Below are 13282 nucleotides of genomic sequence, written 5' to 3'. Positions count from 1 at the left end.
GCCTAGAATTAAGCTAACTCCATGGGAAGTCTGGTTACCTTGGATGCCACCTGTTATCTCCCGCCAAGCAAGTCAACAATCGTTCATTTCATGTCCACTAACGTATTACAGAATTGGACTTGACACTTGAGAAAGCTGCACCAAAAATGTACTACTGTGACTCTAGAGAAGTTTCAAGTGGAACTGGGAAAACAGAACCAAGCCTCTGATACCTAGCAACAGATGTCTAACAATAAAAACACTGACAACAAATGCTATCAAGATAAAAGAATGTAAGATAGTTGTAAAGGCAAAGTTATTATTATGATTTGGGGGAAAGAAGGTCTCTTAAAATGATTGCCAACCAGTAGTATTAGCCCAAAAAGACTTCAGGGAGAAAGTGCTTTGAAAAGGTACAAAACAAGTTGAGTCGCGAGAAAAGGAAGGAAGATTCAGGGTGCCTTTCACGGCCTTCCTAGCTGTGACCTGGAATATAAAACCAGTCACAGAATACAAAATGAGGAAGACTCAAACAGAAATACATCTTAAGACTTTTAGATCTAGAAAGTCAATGGTATAAGAACGAACTAGTTTTGAGAAAGGCTATCAGAGATGCTTGAGGAAGACTGCTTAAGACTTCAAACGGGAAAAGGCTGTAGACAGAGAAGCTGCTCTAGCTACAATTGAGCATCAGAGAGGTCAATGGTGATGAATCTGAAAAAAACTGAAATACAGAATTAACAGAACTTCTAATTTCCTGACAGCCTGGGTATGAGAAGCAAAGCTATTCAAAGAGGGCCAAAGATCATTCCATAATTAAAGCCTAGCTAGCAAAAACAAGAATGACCCAACATATCTGATTCATTTTAAGGATCCTAGGGTATTGGCAAATCACTCTCTCACCCTATTGACACCTGCCTTCAGCTTTGTGTTAATTCCTTCTCTTTTTATTTTTGTTTGTTTGTTTTAAACTAAAAATGGTGTTTTCTGGTAGGCCAATGAACTGCGATCTAGATTTAAGTCCTTACCTCACATTACTATCATTGAGTCCCAAAAAAACATCATTTCTCTATTTTTAAAAAGTTTAGTTTACATCTCCTGCTGTGTTTCCTAAAATCTAATTGCAATAAAAGCATTTTTTAAAACCCTGCACTTAGTGCTATGAATATCTAAGGAAACTAAACAGGCATGTTTTGCTTTAGGGGAAAGGGGAAAGAGAGAGAGAGAGAGATAGGAACAAGTTCCTCAAGCCAACTTACAAATCCTCCTTTTCTTAGACAGGAATCGCCCGGGGATGAGCTCAACACATACTCCACCATGCTAACGCCTAGTCCCCCACTCTCCGACCGTGGGGACAGTACAGAATTGACCTCACTGTTCACATGGAAACTCTGACCAGGTCTTCTCTGCACCATGATTGGCTGGGAAACTGAATGATCTACAAAAAAGATACACAAGCATGATACAGTGCAGCCAGAGGCTCAAACAAATTATGAGTGATGTCTCATGGATAAACCAATGACTGGGAATCAGGAAACCTGCCATGGTCAGTTGAGCCAAAACCTCCTATTGTGTTTTCCCTAAGTATAATATTCTACATAAGCTAAGGAAACGGAACACACCCCTCATATATCCAGGATAGCAGAGCAATACAGCAGTTCACGTAACTGGTTTATCTAGCTAAGTGGATAAATTAATGTTTACCCCTTTCAAGTAGCAGAATTTCTTTTTAATATATTTTATTGGTAATGTTACTGAAACAAAATGTGATCTTACTGTCCTTTTTAAAACAACATAATTTGATCTTTTCTGATGACCACTGTCATCTGAGGTTCCATTCTTATATTGCTATAACACAGCACATCAGCTTCTGAATTTTCTGTCTCCTTCCTCCCTATCAACTGTCATTTCTCTCTGCTGTCGGTATGTCTGCCTCTACAAGTTCTCCCCATCCCTTTCTTCAGGGGTAGTCAGTCAGAAGAGCGTCCGTGCCCAGTGACTTACTTGGCCCAAACCACATTTATAGATAGATCACCCCATACACAGTATACAGGGGCAACGGGAGGAGAAAGAAACATGAACTTCAAATGGCAGGCATGGATTTTCTAATTCCAAGTATGCTGACAGCAGTGCAGAACAAGAAGTTGTAGCTGAAATTACGGTCATTTCAAATAAGACCATTCCCCTGTGGCTAGCACTTCAGCAAAATATTGAAGACCTGATTTTGTGTTAATTATGTTTTAATAAATTACATCATATAAGCTCCTTCATGGCAATTATACCACAGGACAGGACATTGCTTGACATGCTTGTCACTGATGTAAAATTCACAACTTGCCAATTGCTGAGGAAAGGAGCTCTAAGACAGGCATAAATCACAGTACAGATGCTAGATCTAGATTACCTGATGTTCCCCAGGCACTGTCTCGCCATTGATCACCCAGGAATATTCCTTTTGGTCCATCTTTGCTGGATTCATCTGTTTCCCAAAACTTTTTACCTGGCAAGAGCTGCTGCAAATTAAAAATAATAGATGCTTTTAAAGAATTCATAAAGGATGAAAGTACAGCAGTCAACACTTTCTTTTAGACAAGGGTACTGAAGATGCTCACGTGCCCTCAAGGTCTTTAATCACAGTGTTCTGACTCCGCAGATTGTGGTCAGAGCACTACTATGTGTTTGGTAAAAGTCACAAAGAGGCCTAATGCAAGGGGGGCTACAGATCAACGCATCACAACAGAGGCTCAGCTTAAATATCTAGAATTATTCACTTAATCTATGCCAAGATTTTTAAAGGGGGGGGGATTCATACTAGACCTATCAGCTAACTGCTAAGAAGATTCTTACTGAAAAAGAAAGTACCTACAACTACTAAAAGGCTACTTCTGCCTACATGTATACTAAGGGGCCCTACAAAGTTACTCAAGCTGTGGCATGAACTCAGACCCCAGCTATGGAACACTAGAGGCAAAATTCACCTCCTTCATACACAGAGATTCTGTTTAACTAAAATACTTTCAACACCACAAAGAAAAAAACTAAAACAAACCAAAAACAAAAACAAAAAAACTTCCCAACCACAACATTAACCTGTTCCAAGATTTTGGAAAGACAGAACAGCTATTCCCCCATTACTGGAAGGGAAATAAAAATCTCCTCACCTCAGTTAGTCTTAAGAATACTTAGTAATGCCATTAAAGTGACTTCACAAAACATTCCACACCTCATAAAAATGCAGGCATCACTAGCTTTAAATTAGCTTCAACCAAAGAAATGCAAACTACCCTTTCAAGCAAAACACAGTACAGTTCTGCACAAGATCAAAGCATTAGTGACCTGTTACAAAGTAAATTTCCACTAGAATCCCATCATTCTTCGTTCTGGTTATCAGCTTAACTCACTAAAATGTCCCTCTTATTTCTTCTAATTATGTTTTCACTTCAGCTGCTACTAGTCAGACAAGAAACTCAGAAGTCTGAGACAGTACACTGCTTTTGAGCATAAAAGAATGCACCTGAAGAGTTGAATTTCTCAGAGGAACAGAACAAAAAACCAGAAAGTACAAAACATTTGCTCTCCTCCTTGACAATAAAGGTTTACCTTTTCTATTTATAACCCATAACCCAATGATAATGAAGAAACATCTCAACTTTGCCCTCACTAAAATGAATCTCAGCTTTCCAACCTAAATTCTGGGTTTCTTGACATCAATTTATTCTAGCTCTATAAAACTATCTGGTAGACATGGGTTACTAACTGGAGCAAAGCAGTTTCCCTTGTACTTTTTTCCCCTAACTTGTTATTTTCTAGTCCAACAAGGTCATGACAAAAGACACATTTCGGCTTGACACTTAATTGCACAGACGCATTGGTTTACTTGAAGATGAGCAGTTACAAGCCGTCAATTCCTAATGTGCCTCTAGGGTTCATTCTCTGAGAGAAGCAAGGGCACAGCTGGTCTGTTAACTTGAGGGGGAGGGGGAAGGGGTGGGAGGGAGAGTCCAGACCATAGCTGGGCAGTGGAGTCAGGAAGCTCTGGACTAGACGACTTTGATGTGTCATAGGACAAACGGCAGGACTGCCCTGGGCCTCATTCTCTTTGCATTGATGAAGGAAATATTTTTCAGGTTGCTGTGTTGATTAGAGATGTTGCTGATGCGGGCCTAACACAATGCCCATCACGCAGGAGGTTCTCAATAAGTGTATTCAGTGGCATTACACCAAGGCAAAACAGCTGTAAACCACAGATGGGACCCTGAAAATTAATGTGTACTAACGCAGAACTCTAGAATTCTTGCCTTTGAACTTATTTTTCTCCTCTTAATCTCAAAAATGCCCTCCTGTAAGATTACAAATAGAATTTCTTTCCCTATTGGCTGTACCCCTTCCAACTAACATTCTGATTTTTCTCTTATATTTTGTAGGGAGTGTAAGCAAACAGGAGGCCGCATCAACTTCTCCTCTGTGTACCAGAAGAAAGAATGTCAGCACAAGGGACTCCTCACTTGTTGGTTAACTTTAGTCTCCATATATTGGAAAGAGAGCAAAAATGATCAAATATATTCATTATGGTGCTCATCCCTCTCGACACAAATTTGGAAATCTTTATTCAAAACTCATGCTTCTCTAAGCCACCAGCCTCCATGTGTAAATATAGTCTGTCCATAATTTGTCAAATTGCTTAGTGAAAGCAGCAGCCCTTGAACTCAAGGCTTCAAAAATGACTTCTAAGATCTTGTCATCTTTCCTCATAGCTTGCCAGGTTGTCGCAACATGCAAAGCCAGCAAAAGCAGCTCCATATATAAGCAAGGCTGTTTCCAGGCCAAATTCTCTCATAAGGAAACAATAATACAACAAACATGTAGAAAGGTACTAAAAAGTGAAGACTGTACTTCAAAGTAGTAATAGATGCAACAAATCTCAAAGGAATACAGTCATCCCTCGGTATCCATGGGGGGCTGGTTCCAGGAGCCTCCTTGGATACCAAAATCCTCAGACGCTCAAGTCCCTTATATAAAATGACGTAGTACAATGCATACAGTACACACTGAAAAATTCAAGACCCTAGTCAGATACCAAGAGGAAATGGTGTCTTCCACTCTTAACAGTATGTATAAATATAAATCCTAAATAGATGCTAGGAGCAGCCCCCAAAGTACTAAAACCCCATATGCTTTGGCAAAGTAACCAAGAAGATCAATTAACTATTATTAATGAAAACAGCAGGGACTGAAAAGGCAAGTCTGTAAGAGATAAAGGAAAAGGAAGTGGTAGAAGAAGGTGGTAGCAAGCCAATTCTGGGAGGAAAAAAGGCAGAACCTATGGTTTGCAGGAGTGCTGTGCAGATGAAGAAAAGTAAACTACTGTATCAAGGTCCCTGGGCAAGGACAGAGGCAAACTTAGCAAAGCTCCTCAGAGTCTCTGGACCTTCCACAGCATTTCTCTTTCCTCCAAAACATACCCTTCTCCACTCTTCAGCTGAGTGGCAAGCAGCACCTGAAACAACTCCTAATGTCTGTACCTCTTGGTACTCAGTCCCTTGTGTAATTCCCCCTCTTATCCTGTCTGTGGGCTGAACCTACTGACTTGCTACTAAGGAGTAAGAGAGGGCAAAAGTGAGGGGGTGCCGCTTTCAAGACTGTCTTTAAAATATACTGACTTCCATCTTGCTTCTACTCCTCTCTCGCCCTCTCACCTCACTTTAACGAAGCTAGCTGCTATACTGTGAGCTGCCCAATAGAGAGGCCCATATGGCAAGGAACTGGACATCAATTCCTTAGGAACTGAGGCCCTCAGTCTAGCAACCCGCGAGAAACTTAATCCTGATATCAACCACGTGAGTAAGCTTGGAAGCAGCCCATTCCCCAGTTGGACTTTGAGATGACTGCAAACCCAGCTGAAATCCTGACTGCAGCTTGTGAGGGACCCTGAAACAAAGAATCTTACAAACTCATGACTGGGCTCCTGACCTACAGAAACTGTGAGGCTTAAACAACGTGTTGTCTTAAGCCACTAAATTTTAGGGTAATTTGGAACATAGCAATAGATAACTAATATAGCTGTGAATATACGGAAGAGTTTTCTTTTATTTAAAACATCTTTAAGAGTCTGTTTTCAAGAAGCACTTCTTGTTCCATTTCTAATATCTAAAATCAAAGTGCTTTTTTTGAATTTGGAAAAAATTACATCCGTTCCATTTCATGTTTTCCCCTATTTTGTCTTATAGCCCTTCTGTATTAAAAAAAAAAAAAAAAGACTGGCTTTTTAAATTCGGCAAAATTAAATGGACTTAGACTTGTTAAGCTTACTGAGAATTAGTAGCAATCACATAGTCAAGAGTCATCTAAAATAAAGACATTGTTTGAATCTGATCATATTAAAAGGAGCTATAATCTATTGAATATAAAACAAAGTGATGAGGAGTATCCAATTGTTATTTCAAATTCAGATTCAACCCCTCTAAAGGTAATATCATCCACAGCACTGGCTAAAACATCCTGCTTCACCAACCCACATCAGGAGTTGCCGAACCTTCACTTAAGCCACACCTAAATTCAATCATCAAACATTCAACTAGTGTATGAAAAGACAGTTACTGCTTACCCCATCAAGAACTTGGAAATACTGTTCTTTGACAGGACAACAAAGAACAGGTCACAGAAGAGGTTTACAAAATTCAATTTAAAGAAAGATTAGGCAATTAGAGGATTAAAAGATTTCATAATTCTAAAGGAAGATAAGGGAATTAGAAATTGGTCCAACAAAAGCAAAGGAGACCCAGGGAGTCAGATGTAGGCAGTATCAACCAATATGCATGTCTAGGGAGAGGACATGTGATTCACAAACAAGTCTGTCCTTATACAAGCAATTAATGGCATCAGGCTAGATAGTAGCTTGTGTACAGCAGCCACTAAAAACATCCAAGTAACTTCCCTGGCTCAGACTGCTTAGCAAGCAAACTTAAGAGAACTTTGCTTCCTCCTATAGCCAAACATGCTGATCACTGAACACAATTATCCTGTCCACTTGAGAGTTGTTATTTCTCCTTATAAATTAGTAAACTGCATTTTAGTTTTCATACATTAATCTCTTGTGGTTCTAGTCAGTATAGGTCAGTTCTATAATCCAATCACCTCTAAATTAGTAAATCCCTTTCAAGACCTACAAACTGAGAACCAGGGCTTGGGAGGTCCTACCATCCGACACAGCAATACAACAGACCTTGTACTCTTCCATGTACTGTCCCATTAAATGGGATTCCTAAGTGCTTCTCCAATAGTATCTGTTCTCCAGTCTTTAGGAGAAAAACACATACACTATTTATCCCAGCTTGAACCACAGGTTTGTAAAAGAAAAGACTTAAGGAGAGTAAAGAAATCAGTAAGCTTATTCATGAGGCTTCTGGAGAACAAAGTAGAAATCAAGCACTGGTTTATGAGCAATGTTAGCCACTTGGGAAACCTCTAAATTGTGTTTGGAAACACCTTTTTTTTAACTCATCTAACAGAAAAGACAATACACAAAGCACACTTGCACAATCGACCACCACATTAACCCTTACTAAGAGTCCTTTAAACAGAGGTGGAGACAATAAACTAAAAGGCTGAGAACATCAAAAGCCTCTAGGCTTCTTATTTTAAGAAGTAATATAGTGGTAAAGCACACACAACTACTCTGAAATCATTTTAAAAAACAAACAACAAAAAAACACTGGTTTCAAATCCCAACTGTGTGAATTTAACTCATCTAGGCCTCAGTTTTCTCACCAATAAAATGAACTGTTATGAACATTAAATAATATAGTGTGTAAAGGAGTAGTACAATGCTGGACTCAGAGTAATCACTCAAAGAATTAGCTGCTAACATTATTTAATAATAAAATAGTAACCAACAGACTTCACACTACTAATGGCATAGCCAATGAAATGCTCCTGTGTACTCACCTAGCAGATGTGAGCACAGCATCACCCAGCCCACTTCAGTGTAAATCTATAAAATTAGGAGCCTTAACAAAACACTGCAGGAAGAACTATGATTAGAGCTTTGCAAAAACTAAGAGGCAAGCTGATTATTAAAGACTGGATGTGTTTGACCATACCACCATTAATACTTGCATAGATGGAAACTCCAATAAGCACTCTGTACTCAAGAGGACTGCTTACACACAACACAGGCTGCATAGAGCTATCTCTCAGAGCAGAAATTTGGCTTCTTAAGGAGTACTGTTCACAGGGATGCTACAGTCCCGAAGGCATGAACAGGTTTAATCATCTCATGTGGCAATGCAAACTTCCAACACAAGCTTAGTTTCACTGGAATGTAGCCAATGCAGGAGTCAAATACCTGATATTTTAACTAGCTGGTAAGATATAGCGCCCACCCCCAATTTTTAATCTCTTGATAAATATTCTCATTACATTAAAAGAACTTGATATCAACTCAGAGAAAGGACCGCTCAGTACTGATAGAAATAAAGTAGTATTATTGGTAAACACTGTCACATGTTCTAGTCAAAGCTCTGACCATGAAAACTCTGTAATTTTCAGAATTCCCTTCTCAAAATCTTAATGCCCTAGGGAATTTACCTGGCCCTCCATACCACAGAGGGTTGTTGTGAAATCTAGTGAGACAGTTCATAATAAATACTATAAACTACACACAGAAGTTACTACTAAAGCTTTAACAAGAAACCGTTTAAATATAAAAGAATAAATCGATATCCTTTACAAGGCTTTAAAAAAAAAGGTACAAATATCCATTCACTGTTATGACAATTCTCTTGGAAAGGGTTCTGAAAAAATATACATTAAGAGTCATGTTCACCTCCTGCACTGTTGGTGGGAATGTAAATTGGTGCAGCCACTATGGAAAACAGTATGGAAGATAAAAACTAAAAACAGTTGCCATATGACCCAGCAACCCCACTCCTGGGCATATATCCAAACAAAACTACAATTAAAATACAATACAAATGAACATATCTATGAAACAGAAACAGACTCACAGATACAGAGAATGGACTTGTGGCTACCAAGGGGGGGAGGCGAGTGTGGGGGAGTGAAGGGTTGGGAGTTTGAGGTTAGCAGATGCAAACTATTATATATAGGATGCATAAACAACAAGGTCCTACTGTATAGCACAGGGAACTATATTCAATATCCTATGATAAACCATAATGGAAAAGAATATGAAGAATACATATATGTACAACTGAATCACTTTGCAGTACAGCAGAAATTAACACAACACTGTAAGTCAACTATACTTCAATAAAAATTTTAAAAATAATAATAATAAATTTAAAAGCTGGAAAAAAAGCCATGTTCATTCCTGAGAATTTAACTCAACATTAAATAATTCAAAAGGAAAAAAAAGCTTCACATTCAAAATATAAGAGCAAAAAAGTTGGGAGCAAACTAAATGTTCAATAATAACTATATGAAACAATACAAGCTCACCCAAAACAGCTATCAGGACTATATGTAATATTTATAAAATAACATTAAATTTTAAAAGCAAAATACAAAATTGTACACGAAAAGACTGCTTCTCCTCATGCACCCTTCCCTTTTGGATCAAGATTGGAAAGAAAAATAAAAACTGAAATAGGTGCTCGTTGATGTGGGATTATGGGTGACTTGTTACAAAATACACTTTTATTATGATTTAGAACTGATTTTTAATAAATAAAAATTGAGATTATGGTGGTACAGAATTCACTACAAATAAGGCATTTTCTCTTAAGCAGATACATTTCACTTCAACATAATTTCAAAGTGACAAAAGTTAGTGGGAATTTTGAAAGAGCTCACACCGCATGTTTCAGATATGAGTTGGCCAAAAAAATTTGTTCGGGTTTTTCCATAAGATGTTACAGAAAAACACGAACGAACTTTTCGGCCAACCCAGTATTTTTAAGCAAGCAGATAATAATTTCCAATCCACTTTGAAAACTGTAGCTTAAATAAGGGATGGTGAAAATCTTCAATGGCTTAATCACAAGCCAATCATTTTTTAATTAAAAATACCTAAGTATATTAAATAAATAAAGATGGTGCTTTCATTTTTCCCTTCTCTTCCAGAAAGTTTAAGGAACATGACCCTCTAAATTCTCACTTCCCATTTATATATCTACTAATTAAGTATCCTGCATTTTTTTAATCAGTTACTCAATACTTACATGTAAAGATTATTTTTAAATGTTTAAACTTTTATGTTCTGTTTCATTTTATTCAAATCGTCAAAAACTGTCTAAGAATCAAAATTTGCTATAATTTTTTTCACATTTCACTACTAGGCAGCATCACAATCTGGCATCTAGTAATTACTGCTTAAAATTTTCAGTCTATGTGGCAAGATGATTACTAGTGAAAACAAATTTCCATATTAATTGTCTCTCAACAAAATCTCTTTTTGTTGAAATCTAATATACTCCTTTTAAGAAAGAAAAGTTTAATTTTTTGCATAATTATAACTGCAGTATATAAAATTAAGAGATTTTTAAAAAATATTTTCCAGGGTTATTAAGCACTTTTCATAATAAACACTGTTAATAGTTGTATCTAATGTCCTTTAATAACATTTCCACCACTAAGGATGAAGTTACACAAATCACTTAGGCCTGGCCAATATGAGGTAATTTGATCTTCTGTCCCATATCTGAAAAACGAATATTGTTTTTCTGACCATTGAAAAAATAAAATTTTAGCATCTGAAGTACTTGAACTTACCCTGAAATGCACAACCTGCATGAGCCACTACTGGAAGAAAAGCAGTAAAAAACGAACAAACAAACAAAGTTCTTTGCCCTGAAAGAAAAGATTAAAAAGAAAAACCAGGACTTCCCTGGTGGCACAGTGGTTAAGAATCCACCTGCCAATGCAGAGGACACAGGTTCAAGTGCTGGTCCGGGAAGATGCCACATGCTGCAGAGCAACTAAGCCCGTGCTCCACAACTACTGAGCCTGCGCTCTAGAGCTCGCGAGCCACAACTACTGAAGCCCGCGAGCCACAACTACTGAAGCCCGCGAGCCTAGAGCCATGCTCCACAACAAGAGAAGCCAATGCAATGAGAAGCCCGTGCACCACAAGGAAGAGTAGCCCGCGCTCTCCACAACTAGAGAAAGCCCGTGCGTAGCAGTGAAGACCCAACACAACCAAAAATAGATAAACAAACAAACAAACAGGCCAAGAATTAAAGTTTTTTTAAAAAAAAGAAAAACCTACCAGGATTCAAACTGGAACAGTACCTGGCACAGGATGGTCAAGGAACACCTTAAAGGATGGGGGACTTCAGAGTGAGAAGACAGTGAAAAGGACTTTCCACAAAGAGCAAAGGTAGAAATAAAAGCAAGTGGGGCAGGTGCCCACCAATAAAAAAGGAATCCTGCCACCAACTAGAGGCGCAGTAAGGAGAGGGTGAAAAAGCACAATTAGTCCAGCTGCCAGTGAGGCTTTATGGAGCACTGAGGAGGTGGGCTCTAACCCAACAGGCAGCAACAGGGAGTAAAATCATAAAAATTCATTTTAAAAGATTAACTTGAGGGACTTCCCTGGCAGTCCAGTGGTTAAGACTCCACACTTCCAATGCAGGGGGCACGGATTCAATCCCTGGTTGGGGAACTAAGATCCCGCCTGCCACGAGACGCGGCCAAAAAAAAAAAGATTAATTTCACATTCCTTTATAAAAAGGAGTGAGGGAAAGCAAATGGATGCTGGGAGGCTAAGCAAAGAGGTCACTGCAGTAACCTAGGCATAAAATGGTAAAAGAAGGGACCTGTGGAAATGGGAGCTGGAAAGGTACAAACTGCTGCTTAGATGCCTCTCTCAACTTTCAAGGCATTTTTTTAAGTTATTTAATTTCAAAAGGGAAGATTCATAGTCCATTATGGTTATCAAGAATGAAGTCAGTCACTAAGTATACATAAGCCAGTCTACCACTGAAGTTATTTTAATCAGTAATCTATTCCACAGGGTCAGCTGAGTCCAAAGCTTAGATGAAAACAGGATCCAAGTATGTAAGAATATGGTGCTGCAAGTTTAAGTCTACAACTCCAGTGGGTAAAGTTTTAAGGTTGTCCTGAGGATCCACTGCGAGTTGCTGGGGAACAGTAAGAGCAATCAATTAGAGATAAGAAGAATTTGGTAGCTCTTAAATTTTAGGACCACCACAAATTAGATTGAATTGCAAACAGTTCTTTAATTGATGACTACTGTTAAACTTAAAAATGCACTCTGGGGAATTCCCTGGCAGTCCAGTGGTTAAGACTCCATGCTTCCACTGCAGGGGGGCACAGGTTCGATCCCTGGTTGGGGAACTAAGATCCCTCGTGCTTCGAGGTGCGGCCAAAGAAAACAAAACAAAACAAAAACGCACTGTCTTCAAAGGAGCACAGGGGTTTCCCAGTGTTCTTTACCACACAAAAAACACAATCACTGTTAACAACTTCATCCTTGAAACTAAACACACAGAAGTCATTGGTTGTTCTTTTAGAAAGCATGCCCTTCAAAAATAAAAAATTCAGAGATACCGTTAGCACCTCAAGCTCCATGAGTATTTTCTGGTAAATTAACCTGGGGCAAGCTCCACACTAAGCCCTTCGCCACTGCACATCCCTTCCTGAAGCCACTGAAAGTAAAGTTTTCCTTACACCTTTCCGCTTCAAGTTATTAGAACAGAGCCAAAAGAAGTTTCTTTTCTCTGATATCTTCATAAAACTTCACGAACAGTAAACTATGTTCAGAAAATGAAGATATTCCCCAGGTGAACCAGGCTTTTCTGCACGATATAGAAAAGGCATGTAAGGAAACAGAAGACAGTGTTATCCCGGCCATCTTTAAGTTCCCTATAAATAATGTCATTTGTTTTTATCTAAGTATAAATTACATGGTTTGATCTATAACATAACCATATTAAAGTTATACTAGGTCTAGACTTTAAATAATTATATAAATGATTCCTTGCAATAGTACCTGAGAGCCCAGTGTGTAAAAGATAAGCCTCCAGGGCTTCCCTGGTGGTGCAGTAGTTGAGAGTCCACCTGCCGATGCAGGGGACGCGGGTTCGTGCCCCGGTACGGGAGGATCCCACGTGCCATGGAGCGGCTAGGCCCGTGAGCCATGGCCGCTGAGCCTGCGCATCTGGAGCCTGTGCTCCGCAATGGGAGAGGCCACAACAGTGAGAGGCCCGCGTACCGCAAAAAAAAAAAAAAAAAAAAAAAAAAAAGATAAGCCTCCAGATCACTTAGGAAATCTGTAAGGTTCATGAATAAAACCATGAAAACATCTAGATTGCTTCATGAC

General features: G+C 38.8%; 1 protein-coding gene across 16 annotated transcripts in view; it reads right to left on the bottom strand.

Moving 5' to 3' along the window:
* Positions 1–13282, bottom strand: part of PUM1 (pumilio RNA binding family member 1) — a 130165-nt gene that overhangs the window by 72472 nt on the left and 44411 nt on the right. For 9 of the 16 annotated variants that reach the window (XM_081224439.1, XM_081224440.1, XM_081224438.1 and 6 more), the window contains exons 4-5: positions 2384–2492; positions 1239–1417 (exon numbers count right to left, since the gene is read on the bottom strand). The exons of 6 other annotated variants lie outside the window; for them this stretch is intronic. In XM_081224439.1, the coding sequence (XP_081080565.1) occupies positions 1239–1417; positions 2384–2492 (288 nt within the window). The remainder of the gene's footprint in view (positions 1–1238; positions 1418–2383; positions 2493–13282) is intronic. One more of the 16 variants, XM_081224433.1, reaches the window with a different exon arrangement.

Source organism: Mesoplodon bidens (genome assembly GCF_964165515.1).
Source record: "Mesoplodon bidens genome assembly, chromosome: 2".
Lineage (NCBI taxonomy): Eukaryota > Metazoa > Chordata > Mammalia > Artiodactyla > Ziphiidae > Mesoplodon > Mesoplodon bidens.
Note: the sequence above shows the minus strand (reverse complement) of the source record. Positions and strands in the feature narration are given on the sequence as shown.